Source organism: Melospiza melodia, chromosome 8 (genome assembly GCF_035770615.1).
Source record: "Melospiza melodia melodia isolate bMelMel2 chromosome 8, bMelMel2.pri, whole genome shotgun sequence".
NCBI lineage: Eukaryota > Metazoa > Chordata > Aves > Passeriformes > Passerellidae > Melospiza > Melospiza melodia.
The window spans coordinates 25,139,498-25,158,094 of NC_086201.1; the positions used below are offsets into that span (position 1 = coordinate 25,139,498).

The window sequence follows — 18,597 nt, forward strand, 5'->3', positions numbered from 1 at the left end:
TTATATAACTGGGCATTAAAAGCTCCACATCTTTCTTTTTATCTTTGATCTTGTTACAGCAAATGCTTTATGATTCAAATTAGAAGAAGGAAAATTAGACAATTTAAGGAAGTTTTTATAGCTAAAGAAGCAGAAACAATAATTCTTCTCCAAGTTTAATGATGAGTGATGAGTTTACAGCATATGAAGAGTCTTCACTTCCACTGTAATTTGCATTAGCAGAAGAGAGTGCCTGTTTCAGTAGTGATTTTTAGAAAAGGAAAGCCAGGAATAACTCCTGTAGTAAATAGCAACTATTAACAATCAGAAGACCAACAATACTAGAATGACTAATACTGAAATATACTTTTGCAATTAGAGCTTTCATGTCTTTGTAACCTTTGTTACAAAGGAATTGTTCTTAAACTTCAAACAGAATTTCTTAGTATTTCATATAAATCAATTGCCCTGTAGTTTTCAGTTAAGCAATTTAATTGCTTAATCAGAATAAGAACCTAGTGATTAAAATTTAAGAGTCATGTGGTACCACGCAATATCAATATTAGTTTTTACTCAGGGTTTAGATCAAACTGAATGAAATAGAAAGCATGTTTGCAATATGCTTTAGCATGCAGGAATGTCATCTAAGTCTTCTCTAGAGTTAAGAGTAGAGACACTGAAGAGTGACATAGCAATAAGACTGTAATAAAGCTGCCACAAAACACCAACTCCAAATCAGAGAGCTTCTGCACTAGAACAGCTTTGAGGGTTGTTGGATTTTTCATTATCTGTGTTGAAAAAAAATTAGCCCTTCTGTGAAGAGCATCTATGCAAGAAGGGACTATTTTCTTAGAACTGACCTGAAATACAGAAATAGCAAAAAAAGTTTAAGAGAACATAGTGAAATTCTGTGCAGAAATCTATAGTCTTGCCACTCAAAAGTGAGCCAGTATTGCAGGAATATGGGTAGTCTTGATCAGAAATTATCAGATGCTAAGTATTAATTCTCTTTTGAGTTGGTATTACACCAAGTGCAGTGGGATTTTGGCTAATGGTTCTGTTTTCATAATGGAGGCAGTGAGGAATTTATGGAAACAGGAAGCAGCAGCAGCACTTTTTGCTGGTGGAGTTGTTGTTCTGGACGCCTTTCATCTGTAGCACATCCTAGGAGGTTAACAGTCATACTGGATCAGATAAAAAATCTGCCTCTGTCCTCTTTCTGATATTATCAAATGCTAATGCCTAATGAGAAATACAGAGATATGACAAGTTTGTCTTCCTTTCCTCCAAGAGCTCTCCTTGCCTTCAGATATTCAGAGACTTAAAGACGGAAGGGAAAAATAGCTTCCTTTTAGCTGATAATCTTCAACAGATCTTGTTTCTCTTGAGTTTTCTTACTTCCCTTTTAGCATATGTAAACTCTTAGTATCCACAACAACAGAAAAAATTATTCACATAAGTGTTTATCAGGGTTGTTGCTGTGAAGAGAAATGATGACTGATTACCCGTTTCTTTCTTTCACTCTTTCAGCAAGATCTGAACCCAAGTAGTAGCTTTCAGCTCCTTCCTGGGGGACTGCTTTTTCGCAGGGGGGCCAATTAAGCATCTGGTATAACAGCCATTACATTTTTATTCTAATAACATTAGCTTCAGTGTTTCAAAATCTGATTTTAACTTTTTGCTCTGAAGTAAATTGCATAGTATGTTTCACTTTCCAATGTGAGAGTTGATATACTGTGAAGCTGAAGAAGAGGCTGTAAAACTGCTCTGATTAACCATGTGCTAATATGCATGAAGTATTAAGAATTGTGTTAATACTTTAGTGATTGATTGCCATAAGTGTGTACTCAGCCACAGTATGGCTTGTTCTGCATTATCTTTTTTGAGGATACGGAATGGCATGCATTATACAGATTAACCAGTTTTCCCTCTGAGTGTGGAGAAAATACTTGTCCACAGTCAAAAGACTAAAGAAAGAGAAAATATTTGATGAAAAATAGGACACAGGGCCGAATACACATGCAAGTGTTCACTCTTGATACACAAGAAAAAATTAGCATGATCATATGGATGTTCATAAATCTATAGGCCCAGATGTGATCCATCCCAGGGTGATGAGGGAGTTGGCAGATGAACTTGCAAAGCCACTCTCTATCATTTACCAGCAGTCCTGGCTCACTGGTGAGGTTCCAGAGGACTGGAAGCTGGCCAATGTGACACCCATTCACAACAAGGATAGGAAGGAGGATCCTGGTAACTGCAGGACAGTTAGCCTGACCTCAGTACCTGGTAAGTAATGCAGCAGTTTATATTGAGTGTAATCACACAACACTTACAGGATGGCCATGATATCAGACCCAGCCAGCATGGGTTTTGGAGGGGTAGGTCGTGTTGACCAACCTGATCTCCTTTCATGACCAGGTGACTCTCCTGGTGGGTATGGGAAAGGCTGTGGATGTTGTGTACCTGGACTTCAGCAAGGCCTTTGACACTCTCTCCCACAGCATTCTCATGGAAATGCTAGAGAAATCTGGCAGAGCTGCTTAATATCTGTGACATTGTTCAAAATGTTTGTTCTTGATGTTTATGAAACTGGCATTTAATGTAGCTGGAGCAAAAGCTTATGATCTCAAGAATATAAGTGATATTTGTTATTTAGTTTTAAAAAGCTACTGGACTAATAACCAAGCAGCAGTCATGAGTGGAGAAGTGATGTGTTTGCAAAGAATGAAGTTGTATAGCTTTATGTTGTATGACTCTATACAGCCAAATATATTTGCCTTCCTTTGTAAATAAACTGCAGACAATATCTGTGTTTTGAGGGCAAAGAGACATCAATGTGCTATCCTTCAAGTATTAAAAAAAGAAAATATAAAATTCAAAATGAGATTACTATAGAAAGGAAGATATTGTTGCAAATGATTCAGGGTATTAAATGGCAGTATGTCATCTGCAATATCATATTAGAATTTGAAAGCCTTTTACTGTCTAAATCTCAAATTAGGCTAACAGGAAAAGGTTTATAAAAGGTTTATCAGTTCTTTCTATTTATTTGTGCTGTATATCTGACAGCATTTTCTTGAACACACATTTATGTCCTGGTTGGGTGGTGATCAACAGTAACTCCTGCCTGGCACATTAATGTCACTGCTTTGACTCCATGAAGGTGCTCTGCCTAGAGGTCAGGCCCTGCTAAAGTAAACTGTCAGGCTCAAAGAAAACCAAAGCTGTGATTAAGGATTTGCAGATTCCTATTTCAGAAGTTGGCATTATCTAGCATATTTCGATGGATTCCATCAATCTTGACCCAAAACCCAGTACAACATCAGCAAAGGAAGAAACCATTACTTAATGTAAGAAAATGAAAAAATCAAAGCACATTGGTTGGAAAGCATGGGGGTTTTTAAAATATGTTAATATTTTTTAATTTTTAAATGCTGTAGAGCTAGAAAAAGAACACAGTAAAATCTGCTGTAATGTGGGTAAATGTCTTCCAAATTATTTTAACTTTTTTTTTTGTTTTTTGACTGGACTGTACTCACCAGATGGACATACAAGATAAAATATAACCCAGGGGAAATACTGCAACAAACTATTCTTGTGAACTACAGTTGGCAGAGATGCTTTTGCCTCAGAATGCACACATGATGATGTGTTTAAAGGATGAAGTAATGTTTCGAAATTGCTGGTAATCTATGATGATGCATCTTTGTGCTCTTTATACTTCTGAAGCTATTAACTTCTTTCCAGACATTTGATTCCTTGAACTAAGTGAAAACAGCACTTTCAAAGAGTGAACAGGTTCCTCTTGAAAGGCACATGAACCCGTTTGTTTCTTCTTACTCTTTGAGCAAGACCAGGGTGTAGCCAAGGATGGCTTTCTGGATTGTTAAAATAACAAAAAGCTTTTTTTAATCTACAGTTCACTACTTTGAATCCACTGCAGGCTGAACTTACGAACATCTGACACTCATGCTGTAACTTGGGTAAAATGAGTTATTGTTGCAGGCCTCTCTGTGGGCAGGGATGTAATGCCAACATGTGGCTCTTGCTGAGTACAGTGATCAAAAGACAGATACAGGCTGGTACAAGATAGCAGACAAAAGTGGAAAAGTGCTCATTTACTCCAGCTGAGGATGTGGTCACCAGGCTTGAACCAGACTGAAAATTGACCTACCTGTCCTACTTCTGGAATCCCTTAAGCATAGGTAGGCCTCAACCTTGGATTAAGGCTCTTGAAAATTGCAGTTGCTGTCAAGTGTTCCACATGAAGATTAAAGTTCAGTGTTAATTTAGGATATTTCACTGTACTGATGAATTTTGATTGGATTGCTGTCTATTTGAAAAACCTGTCTGTTTCTGTAGAAAAGTTGCCTTTGTAGTACCAGATTTTGAAATTTCATTCAAGAATCCAACCAGCAAGGAGCTGAAGGAGATGAATTTGGGCACTGAGTTTTGCACCTGATCCATGGCACTGTAGCAATTTTCTGACAGAGTTGTTTAAGCATCTGATTATCCAAGGACTGGATTATCTTGATCTACTTGTAGCTAGACTCTGGTTTGTTTTTCAAGATTGTATGGGATCACTGAGCAGAATGATGTGTTTTCTGGTAATATTGAGTCCCAGCTTAGAGGAAACTTTTATTTTTCTAAGGTATGCTATGGGTTTGTCTGTATTGAAATGTCATTTGACTGTGCTTAGCCAGGCTGTCCTGGTTGCAGTATCTCTGTGGCTGCTGCTTACCATCTTGAAGACATTTGGAATTTTTGATCATAATTTAGGATAGGAAGTTGAGTAACTTCTCCAGAAATGTCTGCATTGGTTGATAAGGGCCATCACCAAGAAGAATTGGAATGACCCTTTCTTCTGTTTTGACACAACATTTCTGCAGTCTGGTGCCATGTTTTATGTGTGCATGGCACATATGTGTGTGCATTACACTTCACATGTACTCTCCATTTACTGGGTTATTGAATGGGAACAGAGGAATGTCATTTGTACACAGGTGAGACAAATGGGTAAGAAAAGTTTATATTGATTTGCTGTTCAAATCATATTCTAAGTTGCTCTGTGCAGGAATTCTATTGGTTTTTTTCTAATTTGCTATTTAAACACATTGTATCAATGCAGAACTGAATATTGAAAAGATCCTAAATACATAACTTGGTAATTAATAGTGTATTGTCTTGAGAATACTGAAAATTGCTGCAGGAAAAACTAAACTTAGAGGTCTGGGGAGGTTCCCTTTTCCCTGGGAGATATTAAAGGCTAAGTGTACATTTGTTAAATGTCTAAGATTGTAACGAGTTTTCAAAAAACACACATTTATGAAATGGTCTTTATTTAGAATATCTTTTATCCTTGTATTCTTTTTTTTTTTTAATTATTGTTAATTAATTTTTTTTTAAATTATTATTATTAAAGTATTCTTTTTTAAAATTCAACCTTTCAATTAAAATGACACATCATGACATGCCTAGCAAGGGAGCTGCAAACCTCTTACAGATGCTGAAACATATATAAAGTGTAATGCAGTAAATTGTACAGACTAGACCTTAAAGTTAACCTGTATGGCTAAAGCAGTGTTTTGTTGGGTTTTGGGGTTTTCTTAAGCAAGGCTGGGAATGTAATGGTGTAATCCACTTGTGACTCATGTCTGTTAAAAACTCAGAAGACAGCCAGATGTTACTGGGTGTGAGTCTGTGTCTGCACACTACAGAACAGTTTAGCAAAATCCTTTGCTGAAGCTCTTTAGAAGAAAACTCCCTTGCCATTAGGTCCACGAATTAGACTTGTTTTTCCTAAGGACTCATTTTGTGGAAGAAAGCCTTCAAAATACAAATTTGCCCAGATCTGGCTTATATTAGAAGAACATGGAATGTAGATGTGAAAAGTGAGCTTTCCTTCCTAAAAGTTGCAGTGAAGGATCTGGTTCACAGCGTACTTGCACACAAAGCTTGAAAGGTTTCCTTTCAGTCCATTTTGAGTTATTGGTGAATAGAGGGGGGAAAAATTATTACCCAGATGGAAGAATTTTTCCCAGTTTAGTTTTTCTGATGTGGCAAGAGGCTTTTTGTTTTTCTAAAAATAATCTTGATCTCCATAATGAGCGCAAGTGAAGAAGTTTCAGTACAGAGGATAGTTTGAGGGGGAAAAAAGAGAAAAAAGTTGAAGCATATAAAATGAAGCTTAGTTGAAGTCCCAGTATCAGTACAACTATGGATTCTGCTTTTAGGAATCTGTAATAACTGCTATCAACTTTATAAGCATTCAAATGATCTTAAAAATCTCAGTAGGTAATAGAAAGGAACCTTTGCTGAGGACTTTTCCTGATAACCTCCATAATCCTTTCAGATTCTGCAGGGATTTTGAGTCTCAGCTATGTCAGATGTTGGATAACTCTTTCTCTTAGTTAATAGTAGGTTTGACAAAATTCTGCATATTTCCATTTAAGAGTTGAATTTTTTAAATGAAGTTTTCAAAACTGTTTGAAGACAAATATTATTGAACTCATAAACAAAGCCATTTCAAAAATATGCATGACTTTTTGAATGGCCTTTGTGTTTTAATAGAGATTGATTGCAGGTGTATGTCTACCTTCTTTATGGGTTATCTGCTGGTAACTTCAAGCAAAACATGCATTAGTTTCTTAAACTGTGAAGTAACCTGTGTACTTTCCTTTGAAATACAAATAGATCAACAGAAGAAAATAGATTTTCATAAATTCTCCTGGAATTCAATCTATAAACCAAACCAAATGTAGATGAGGAGTGAAAGGTGCAATTCACTACTTCATTTGGTCTGCTTTATTTTAAAGTGCTGTAAGGAACAAATTGTTTTGCATTCCTATGCTAACAGGACACACTAATCACTGGGAAAGGTGATTCTGGTTTTGTTCAGGGCTTATGAATTAAGGGTTATTACTGGAAATGGCTCATTTACTCTGTAGGGCCTGAGACAGAGAGTCTGAGTCCTCTGAAGCTTTTGTAAATACATGTTGCAGAATCTTCCCAGACTGAGATGTTTGCCTGTTTGTAGCTGGCTAATCCAGAAGTGCTTCCCTGATAAGGTTAATGCCCAGTTAATTGCTCCTAGCCTTGACACACAGTTTAATTGTTATTTGGCCAACATATGCTTGTTGCTTTCTCTGTGTAGAATTCCAGCGGATGTAGTGATGCAAACTACACGCTGGTGGAGGGCAAACAAAATAAATACAGTATTTTATGTTCTTTTAATTCAGGGCCAAGTGGATTTGGATGAAGTGTTTATTTAGTTTGCTGGCTGCTTCAGATGCTGTGGCATATTGATTCCTTTTATTACTAGCAGCCATTTAACCTGACCTCTCTCAGATCCAGTATTTTAAAAGCCATAAATTTTAACTTTACTTATGAGCAAGGACTGAAATGCTGTGAAAGCCTTTTTATTAGCAGAGCTTTTGCCTTACTCCATGTTCATGTGTCACCCATGGCAACAATATTTAGAGCATCTTAAATTAGAGCGGCTGTTGGGCAGCTCGGTGGTGATGGGGTTAGCAATAAGAAGAGCTCATAAATATCTCAGGCATGTAGGATTCACTGATCAAAGTGTGGGCAGGTACAGAAGCAATGCCATGATTAGCAAAAGGTATTATTTTCTGGTTATTTTGTTAAAAATCTTTTCTTAGTCTTGATGCTTACAGATAAGGAAGATTTTTTTGTTAAATTGCAAGTTAAATTGCTGATATTGAAATGTAGTTTCCTTTGCTGCCTTGGCTTTTTGTTTTTTTAAACAATAATCAGCTTCCTTGTTTCATTAGCCTAAATTAATCACTAAACAACACTTAAAGCAATCTTTAATGTGGGGCTTATGTAAGTATTTATAAAAATGTGTCCAGGCCAAAAATTGATGCATAAAAATGACATACCACTCTTTGAATTATAAATAATATGATTGTTTCAAATTTCTTTCTGCATTCACATGTAAAGAACACAAAAAAGCTTTAGATTAGTGATGTAAACACAAAGCTTAATATGAACCTCTTGCATTCTTCTAATTTGTTACTTCTCATTTAAATTATTAATTTAAAAAAATATTATTTCAGGCTTGATGACTAAGATTGAGTAGTAATTCAGGAGTTTATTTCAAAGTAGGCTTAAGACTTAACAAAATAAATCATAACTATAATTTTAATGTACGTTTTGGCTTGCTTCTGTTTTAGTACTAAAGAAGTTTCTCCATCTGTCCCACAGATCAAAAGGTAATGCTCTAGATGTTAGCCTCATACTGTCAGAAGTGACTTTGTTTAAATATTAGTGCAGGGACTCTTTACTTCATGTTAAACTTTGGCCTGGGAACAAAAATGTTGGTTTAGTTTGAGAAACATAATTTATATCAATTAGTCTCAGAAAGTGTCACATTTCCCAATCTTTTAAAGCTGGATTTAAATGTTTGACCTTTTCAGAGGGCAGGTGTGGAAGTAGAAATAAAGCAATCACAGGGCACTGGAATTTTTTTGCTACTACTCAGTTCCAGACTGATCAATTTACAAGGTGCCTGAAACCACTGGGGAATCCTGTTTTCTAAAAACTGGACTTTTTCCTGTCTGCATTGCTTCTCCTATTGCAGTTTTCCTTTACCGGGTTGTAACACCTATATCTCAAGTCAGTTTATACATAAATATCCTTGAGGAGAAGCTTTGTGCAAGAGAAGCAGCTTGATTTATACTGGGACCTGTTTGGAGGGCAAGTGCTTCAGTTTGCACCAACTAGAGGGAGGGCAGGAATCTGCTGGAGAAAGAGGGATTCAGATGTCTAGGAAAACTGCACTGGATGCAGGGCTATACTGTGAACTGGAAGGTTATGTGAGGGGTAGACTTCTGTAACCAGATGTAGAAAAATAATTATTTCAGCAGATAAGATCACAGGGTTTTTATGCAATGACAGGCTTGGCTGCATTTTGTCTGATATTAGCACTAACCTGGGAAGTGCATGTGCCCCTTCACTGAGGCTTTCGCTTGAACCTCTGCCTTTGCTTCTAATTCTTAGCTTTAATATTGTTGCACTGGGAAACTTGTTAGCATTTTTGAGATGTTTAATGCCATACATATTCTTTTTGAAATAGTAGCACGTTCCATTGCAGCGTTGTTGTTTGTTAGTGGTAAGCCTGTAGAAAACAGCGACACCAACTCGCGTTTCTAAGATGACAATAGTGCATTTTCACTTTTTGCCTAATGGCTGCCTTATTGCAAGCATTTCCTTTTCAGCTGGCTAAGGCTCAACATATCTTCTGGGCCTCAAATTGTGATCTGTCATTATTCATAGCTGAAATTGCAGTTTGTGCAAATGCAGGCTAAATTGCAATCATTATATGTAGTAAAATAGATTGAAATATCTGTAAATCTGAAGACTGTAGCTGTCTCTTACAATCAGAGAACATGTTAAATTCTCCTATGCTTTGATTTCTCTTTATTAGATTTTGTTTCTCTGTCAGTTGCAGGGTTGTTCTGTGTTCAGTATTTCTGCTTATTATCTGGAATGCTTAGATTGAGGTATTAAATGAGAAAAACTAGATATCTTGTCTTTAATATATAAGTGCAAGATAGTGATTCTTCTCTTGCTTTTCATCAAACCCTTAATCTTTTCTATGTCACCTGTATAAATTAGTGTTGAAGAAAAAGCTACCATGTGATCTAAGACTTTTCTACAGAAATGTTATATTAAAGCTCTTCATTTGAAAATCACAAGCTAAAAGATGTAATGGCTTTCAGATTCCTCCTTCCTGAATCATTCTTTGCATTGAGTTGGTGGATGATTGAAGGAGTATCTGAATATAAAAATATAAGTGAGAGGAAAAAATCCTTTGTAGTTAGGCATACTGTGAATCCTACCAGAAATATGAAACTACATTAAACAAATGGTTAAGAAAGAATGGAACATGAAGTAATCTAAGTCACCACATGATGTTGCAATCTTGTAGAGTGAGGAGTTGGTCTGTTAGGTTGGGGTAGGCCTGAGTTCCGTGAGCCCAAGCTGAATATCATGGATACTACTGGAGGTGTGTGTCCAAAGCAGAGCAGGCACTGAGCTGTACCTGCTTCCTTCAAAGCTGTTGGATTATCTCCCTCTGAGTGCTACCACTGAAGAAGCCACCATCAGTGCTTCATGCTCAAACAGTTGTTTGCCTGCTGAAAGCAGTCCCATGTTCTCTCCAGCCTCCCAGCATCCATAGGGTGGAACACTCACTGTGTTCAAACTCCCTTTTCTACTTTCAGAAGAACTTCTACTTTCAGAAGTTCAGAACTACTTTTCTCTTCCCTAGGACTACATGAACCTCCGCTATGTGCAATGCAATAGGAACCAGCACTCGGTGTGTTTAGGGAACTGGCAAAAACAGAATCAAATTATTTATAATTTGTTTCAACTTTTTGTTTATTGTATTTTCTCAGTCTCCGCGATGATTTCCCTTTTCCTTTATAGTTTTTCTTTACCTCACTGTCTTTCAAAATGTAAATAGTAAGTTAGTCTAGCTCACATAAATATTTTCCTCTAAGTATTCTCCTTTAGGCATATTCCTGTAGCTTTGGTTTTCAAGAAGAAACATTATCTAGAAAATAAAGTTAATGATAAATATATAAAATGTTTACTCTGTAGGGTGTCTTGGGAGTTGTATTTCATGTAGAGTGACAGTGATTCATGGCTTCTCTGCATTTTGATTCCCTCTGTACGTGCCTTTGGGGTGGCTTGCATCGCCCACAATGCTGTGTCATTTGTTTCCCTTTGATTTTCATGACTGACATTTTGCTTTTGGCATATTTTCTTCAGCTGGGCTATTAAAAAAAGAAAGGAATGTGCAGATGTGGGAAAAAGATAATATTGGAAAGACCTGACTAATAACAGTAGTAGTAAAAGAGCAGAAAGCAGGTTTACTTAAAGTGGTACATTAAGAATTTAAAAATCTGTGTTAGCCATGTTGGCATCGAGCAGAAAATTAAACCATGTGTAACACCATCTTTCAGTTGAAGGATGATCAGTTACAGATAACATCTAAGAAGCAGCAGTTTGATTTCAGCCAGTCTAGGCAGGTAGTGATGTCAGCTGTTGTCTTCTCTTATAAATTCAGGAGAGATATATAAAGTAATTCACCATTTATAAAAACAATAAAGTGGATGCTTCCGTTGGCTTTTTATCATTGTGCTACCAGAAGCAGTAAAAGAGCTCAAGAATTTCAAATCCATGAAAAGAAACATTTTAACACAATGAGCAGCTGAGTTTCTTATTCTCAAATTATGTTTTTGTATTAAAAGTCCAGATAAGGCTAGATATAGACACACACCATGTGTCCCCAGAAATGCTTGTTAATAACTTGTAAAAGATAAGAGAGAGGTTTTGTTGTTCATTTGTTGATTTGGGTGTTTTTACCCATGAGATAAATAAACACATTTTCAGGCTTACAGCAGTTCTAAAGGTCTGCTGAAATTAAAAAGGTACTGATGTGGGCAGGGGAAGGCAATTTTCCAATTTGGGATGCAGCCTTGTCCATTATGGAGTTTTGTGCATTTTTCTGGAAAGCATCCAGTAATAGATGCTGGCTCAGAAAGCAAGGGGCCAGGTCTCCCTGCTTAGGGAAGCTTTTTAGCTCCTGTATCTTTAGCTGTGCTCTAATAAGTGATTACTGCAGCTCTGTAATGAAAGGGGGGGGAAGGAATAAAAGCTGAATTGTAAAAAAATTAGAAAGTGACATTTCATACCAAATTATTACAGTCTTAGAATGGGTCAACTGAATGCTCAATACCAATCTGTGAGTGAGGGTTCTCAGTAAGTTTTTGAACAAATGAGGACACCTCAGTGTGCTCGGGTGTCTAAGGGCTGGGTCCCAGTGTGTGGGGAGGCTGAGCACACAGCTTGCTGTCTGTTATGTGTCCTGTGAGTGTCTCACTCCAAACTTCAGGTGTTGGTTGGATTTTATTAGGAATGGCCTTCATACATTGCAGTCTTCCAGTCTGAGGAACTGGCTCAGCTTTGTATAAAACAGGCTGTAACCAGCATTTAACTTGAGACTCTTTTTCCAGTTAATGGAGCTTAGAGCAGTATTTGAGTGTAGTACAGCTTGCACTGGGATGTGTTTGTGAGCATTTCTGTACTTTTCTGGCCAGCCAGGCCACTGTAGCAGCAGTCTGGGGTCAGCGTTGGCTGCTGGACCTCCCAAATCCCTGGGCTCACATGGCCCTGCTGGAGGCAGGGACGTGCCCAGCCCTTCTGCAGTCACCTGAAGCCATTCCCAGTGGCTGTTCCTCCCGGGAGGCTCGGAGCAGAGTGCTGGGGACCCAGTGCCGGCAGGGCCCCCAGACCACAGCCGCAGCCCCTCGGTTTGCAGCCCAGCCTGGCTGCCTGCTGGGTTGACCGGGGCCAGCAGCTCTGCCAGTGTGTTGCTGTGCTCTGTGTCTGGCCAAACAGCCCACCAAGGCTGGCTGGTGACTGAAACTTGAGAGAGCTTCCTCTGCTCATCAATGCCTCGCACTTGGCCTTTTTCCTTATCGTTGTTTTTCCCTTGGTTTTTCTCCTTCTCAGCCTGTGATAGGCAGCACAGTGCCTCCTACTGATGCACAAGATTTTAGTGATTTTTAGCACCTTTTTGTTCATGCAGGTCTTTCCTCTAACTTTGCTTTAGCACTTGCTAATTTGTCAATAATGGTAGTCTCCAGAATGGCAATTAGGGAACAGAAGGTTGCACTGGGTGATGGAGCAACCAGGGTTCCCTTAAACCTGTTTGTCTCCACACACACCCCCAATCCCCTACTTGTTTTCAGCTACATATCAGTCTGCAGGTAAAGGAAGTGTAAATTGCTTTATGTAGGCACTACTGACAAGTCTCTATTTGGTGCCAATTCTCAGCTTTTTTACTTTTAAGAATTCACTGAACATGCTGTTCAGAATTACTTGCACTCTAGAATTGCTAAAATCACAGCAAATCATACTAACATATCTGTCTTTTCTGTGACCCTTGAATCCCTTCAGGCATTACAGTATGGACATGGAGGTGAAGGCTTCTCTTATGTTATCCTGTTCCTTTTGTTAGTACTGCTTAAAAGTTGAAAGCAAAAGCACTTGAGTTCTCAAAGACAGAAGGCATATTGCAAGGTGCAGTCTCTTAGTGTTTCTAAGGAACATTTACTGTTCTGCCATATAAAAACTAAGTAGATGCTACAAAGGCTTTTAAATTAAGCTGTGAATTTCTTCATTGATTGGAGTGCATCTATTCATTGAATTTTGTTCTTTACCTATTCCACTATCATTTTTTAATACTAATTAACACAAATGCTGCTACAAAATAAAGCCTTTCTAAGGTCATATAGTCAAGCAATCTAAAGAGAGAGAAGGTTTGAGACACTCAGTATTTCCTCTGTTTTTCTGTGAAGTGCTTTCTTAAGCCTGTAATCAGGGAATGAGGTAGCGACAGCAACATCATTTATGTTAACCTGTGCTTTGCTTGTTTCTTGAAAAAGCTCTGTGTGTGTTGGTATCATAGCACTAGTTTCAGCTTGAAGGAAAAGGTTGGGTAAAACTTAGAGAGAACTAATGATGTATCTTCTCTCAGAAGAAATGTGTTTGAAAATATCAACCATTCATACAACCTATCTCCTTCTAAAGAGCAAAACACTTGTGTAGCAGTGGTTGTTCTTGTGAGTCTAACGATAGTGCTCTCCTTAGTGCTAATGATAATGCTAACAGAGACTGTTAGCACTGTCCAGTTGGACATCACTGGCAAAGGTGGAGGAAGCAGCCCCATCCTCATCCCTGGTGAGGGCTTTGCAGTGGCACAGAGCGAGCCAGCTATGGCCCATCACTTTGTCAGGTCAGTACATTCTGTGCCATTCCCTCCAAGTCTCTGAATGGGGATATCTGCTGAACTAGGTTTAACTTGATGTTATTTTTAGAACAAATTACATTGATTGCATACTATTTCAAAGGCCCCAAGTAATAAAGTACACAATTAAATGTATCTGACTAGTTTAATTTCTCTGTGTGGTTTTTGGAATAAAACCTTAACCATTTCTTTTCCAGACTCCTCTGGCAAAGATTTTGGTCCTACTCTGGGGTTAAAGAAATCCAGTTCTCTTGAGAGTCTTCAGACTGCTGTGGCTGAAGTAAGGAAGAATGAACTCCCTTTTCACAGACCCAGGCCTCACGTGGTGCGGGGCCGGGGATGCAATGAGAGCTTCCGAGCTGCCATTGACAAGTCTTACGATGGACCTGAGGATGAAGAGGGTATGTTGTGCTGAAGGCACTGACTGAGGGAGCCACCTTCACTTATCACTGCTGAGGGTCAGCTCGATGGAGCACCATGAGCCAGTGAATTAGTCCCACTGAAGCTGATCACATTTTAAAAGCTGTTCACATCTTCCACTGAATAGAGCTGTCTTTGCAGTACCCCATCCAACCTTGACTGGGTTTACACTAAAGTCTTTCACTGATCTCCTTTGGGGCAGGGGTGGGTTGGAGGATTTAGAACTCAATCCTTAAATAATTATGTTTTTCAACTTCAAGAAGCAGCTGCTTTCTTCAGATTACGTTAAAAATTATCTCTCTTGTTTTACAATTCCCCCTTTTCCAGCCAGGAAATTTGTTTCATGTTGTAGATAAGGCAGTGTATTGATAGCACCCTGCTGCTCGTTCTTTCACTATGGGTTTTATAGACCCCAGTCTGGAAATACATCTCCTTTAGTATGGGGTGTAAAACAGTGCTTGGATCCTGAGCACCCCCCCGCAGAAGGAATATGGCTCTTTTGCAGCCAGACAGTACATTTTATCCATTTCTTGCTCAGCCACTAAAATAGAAAGATTCCAGGGAGTGAATGAAGTCATTTTGTTACATAGGTTGATTTTGCAGTCACCAGAATCTCTTGTGGAAGTAAGCTGTGTGTTTGAAACCCAGCACATGGTTAACAAGCTAGATTTCAAAGAGAACAAGTGCTTTACTGTATCAGGGTTTTTATATCAGGAACAATGATTAGAAAACAATTCATTAAAATAATTCTGCATTTAATTTACAATACAAATCTGTTTGAATCCACTAGATCTGCTTAGTCTGCTTTTTAAATTATTCAATTAAATGAGTAAGTGTGTGAGTCATTTGAGCTCTTTGTAGGCACTCTTGCTGTATTTCACATGTTTGCATTTCAGTGGCCCATAGCCATCCTCACTGCTTCTTTTTCATTCTGTGCAGATGGTGGCTCTGATAAGAGCTCTCACTGTGGTCAAGAAGCTCAAAATGTGGAATCTGCCCCTCCAGGGAACCCTGAACTAGAAGATGCAGAAATCAAAGCAAAAAAGGACAAAAAAAGTAGGGAGAAAGAGAAGAAAAAGGGCAAGTCTAAAATCAAAGAGAAGAAAAAGAAGGAAGAAAATGAAGATCCAGAAAAGAAAAAGAAGAAAGGCTTTGGTGTCATGTTGAGGTATGGCATTTTACAAAGCAAAACAGCCACCCAGTCTCGTTATAAGATAGGAAACAACTGATGCTCTCATAAAGTAGTGGAAATTATTTCACTTGGACTCAAATAATGTTTATGTTATTCAAAAAGAAAGCAGTTTATACTTTTACACCAAACTTGTAACTGCGGCAGAAGACATTTGGCAGACAAAATGTCTTTTTGTGCCTTTGAAATGCATTCCCATATGTCAGAAAAGATTCAAGGTTTTAGGCTTAAAGCAAGCATGTATCAGTGGGGAAGGATTTGTGGGGAATATTTCTGAGTAAAACAAATCCTGCTCCCAGACTCAGACCTTTGCTTTTTCTTCCCTTTCTTATCTGCTCCCTTCACAAGCTGCAGGGAGAGCAGAATTCTTGTGCTATTGCAAAAGGTCTACTAACATTTGCAGTTGCTGAAAGCCACTACCTATGATAAAATCTTTACTTCATGGCTTCAGGCATTGCCTGCAGTGAACAAAAGTTCACTGTCCTCCCTGCCCAGCATGCAAGTGTTTGGATTTCTGCTGTGGCTATTTGTTCTGTGGCTCTGTAAACTCTGAGTCGCCAGAGTTGTTCAGGCTGTTTCCTTGCTCTTGCTGGAGCTTTTGGTGCTTCAGGTGCTGGTTGCTGACACCCTTCCTTCCAGTACCTGTTGGCTCTGTAGAGTATTTAAGTGTTGAAGTAGCTCTTTGCATTTAATACAGAGTATGTGATGAAAAATCTTGGTCACATGGATGAGATTAAACCAAAGGAACGTGTGGTTACTCATGGCACTGAGCACTTAACATTGGCTTTAGGATGCTGTTGGTGTTTCTTGTCGTGCTGTATTGTAGGCAGTACTCATATATACAAAAACCACAATCATTGCTTAGGCAAGGATGCATTTAAATAGTAATCTAAGAAATGCAGCTGCAAGATCATTCACTGATCATGGTGTTCATTAGGACATATAATGTATGAACTTGCCTTTCAACTTTGTGTCACTATGTTCTCTAGAGTAAAATTACTTGTGTTATATTAATATGGAAGGTTTTAGCTTTCTTCCATGTATCAGCAATTGTCCTATACAACTTTTGAACCCTGTGGAGACACTGTCAAAAATATTCAGGCATACCTGTATTCCAGATGTGCATGATTTCAACAGTTGTTAGTGTTCATAAGATATACCTGGCTATACCAGCCTGCTTTCAAATGGGCTTTTCAGGAGCAGAGGAGGTGTGTACACACACTTGTGCATTGCACATGCATTTGTGTTCATGTTGTTTAAAGAAATTTGACTTAACATGGAAGGGTAGTCAAAAACTGAATAATTAGGAGGGTGACTTCAAAAACTCTCTTGTCTGTCTTAAGCTTTATACCTCTTTTCATTCTTATTTTCAGCTCTTTGGCATGAGTAGGAAAGAGGAGGGGAGTGGCACAGAGGTCTGACAAAAGGATAAGTACTGCTTAATGTATCAAAGATACATAGCAGATTCCAAGTTTGAATTGTAAAGTCTTACAGGGATATTATATCTGAGCCAGAAAGAACATGGGATGACATTAGAATCCAAAACAAGCTATTGTAGTTGACAGAAATTCTGATAATGGTCATTATGCAAAGCCGGGAACAACAGGTTACCATTTGTTGTGATTCCCTCTTTCAGAATATATTCCACATTTTGGTAGTACACAAGGTTTATACATCTGCTCTTTCTATAATCTTGTCTTTGATTTAGATAGTCTTCCCAGCTGACAGTGTTAATAATATTTGTCTGTATGGCAGCACAGAATGGGAATTTCTATCCCACACCCCTGAAAATCTCTACAAGACAGCAAAGATGGAAGCATCATGTTGTAATAGAGAAGGAGAAGTAGGTAAGAAGTAACAGTTCAGCTGAGAGGTTTTTAGAGGTTCTGTGTCCTTGTTGATGTATCTTTCCAGAATTTATAAAACTTGAAAAGAAATTCCTTCCTGAAAAGGTGAGAGTATTAGGGAATACTAGCCATGATAGAAGTGAAAGAAGGCTGCAGACCTGTAAAGTAGAGCTTGAACAAGAGCAACCAGTGTGCATTTATGAAATAATTGGGGGCCATATGTCCTGGGCAAGATGAGCAAATCCAGGCTGGTATTTTTTCAGACAGAAACTGGCACATATGACTTGAAAAACAAAACCAATTGATCTGAATGTTTTTAAAAGAAATAATAGGGAACTAATAGTGGAATTCAGAGCAGATCAAATACCAACTAAATATTAGATTCAAGGGGTATTTTTCAAACTGGAGTCTTGTACTGATGTGAAGGTGAATGTTAGGAGGGATGGAGAGGAGGTTTGAATGATAAGTATTTTAGCAACATGAATGGAAAGAAACATCCAGATTTTTTTATGACGTTGTGGGAATGAAACTGGCATGGTTTTTTGGTAGAACATCTGTGGAAGCAAAGAGAGAAGTTTAATATGACAAAAGTTGTGAGTTTCTGCAGCAGGCAATGTGGCTACTAATTCTTGGCATCTTAAGAGAAAGTAGGGAGAAGTATTTAGAAACTGAGATGAGCCCAGTTTTGGACATGATGACTTTAAATTGGAAAGGGGACTTGCCACATAGGGGGCATTGGAAATGTAAACACTGTAGTGGAGCAGAAAGCTTGGTGGAGAAGGAAATCTGTAGTGTGCATTTTATAGGTACGGCGGTGGTTGTGCTGCGATCCCCCATGTATGAGACCACCAAAAGAAGGAACAGAACCCTTGTTAGTCTGACAGGAGAGATAAAGCCAAGGGAAAGGGAAAAAAGTTATTAGAGCAAGTGGCAGGGGTAAGAAGAGGAAATCTATTCCTGGGACCAGGCAATGTAATGAATTTTTTCAACTGGTCTGGTGATTGCAGCCACGTGACAAATCCTGTTGGGAGCTGGAGCCCCCACTTTGGTATGTTCATGCTGTTTGTAGTTCCTGGGCAGCTTTGTTCAGAGCTATTTCAGCTGTGCCTGCATGGTTCTGCTGTGCTATGGGATGCATCCAAACAGAAAAACAGACTTATTGAACCCATGTCAAAATTGGCTTGAGATAAGTAGGAACTGAGCATCTGTGGTGAAAGCTCCAGGACCAGAAGGACAATGAAAATGAGAGATCTTGCCAGAAAGCTCAGTGCTAATTAAGACACATGCATTTTCTGGTGAATAACATGGGGTCAGGTGTA

At 38.5% G+C, this 18,597-nt stretch overlaps 1 protein-coding gene across 4 annotated transcripts in view; it reads left to right on the forward strand.

Moving 5' to 3' along the window:
• The window catches only part of PARD3B (par-3 family cell polarity regulator beta), a 391,710-nt gene that overhangs the window by 239,339 nt on the left and 133,774 nt on the right, over positions 1 to 18,597 (forward strand). For all 4 annotated transcript variants that reach the window (XM_063162314.1, XM_063162315.1, XM_063162316.1 and 1 more), the window contains 2 exons: positions 14,020 to 14,223; positions 15,182 to 15,410. In XM_063162314.1, the coding sequence (XP_063018384.1) occupies positions 14,020 to 14,223; positions 15,182 to 15,410 (433 nt within the window). The remainder of the gene's footprint in view (positions 1 to 14,019; positions 14,224 to 15,181; positions 15,411 to 18,597) is intronic.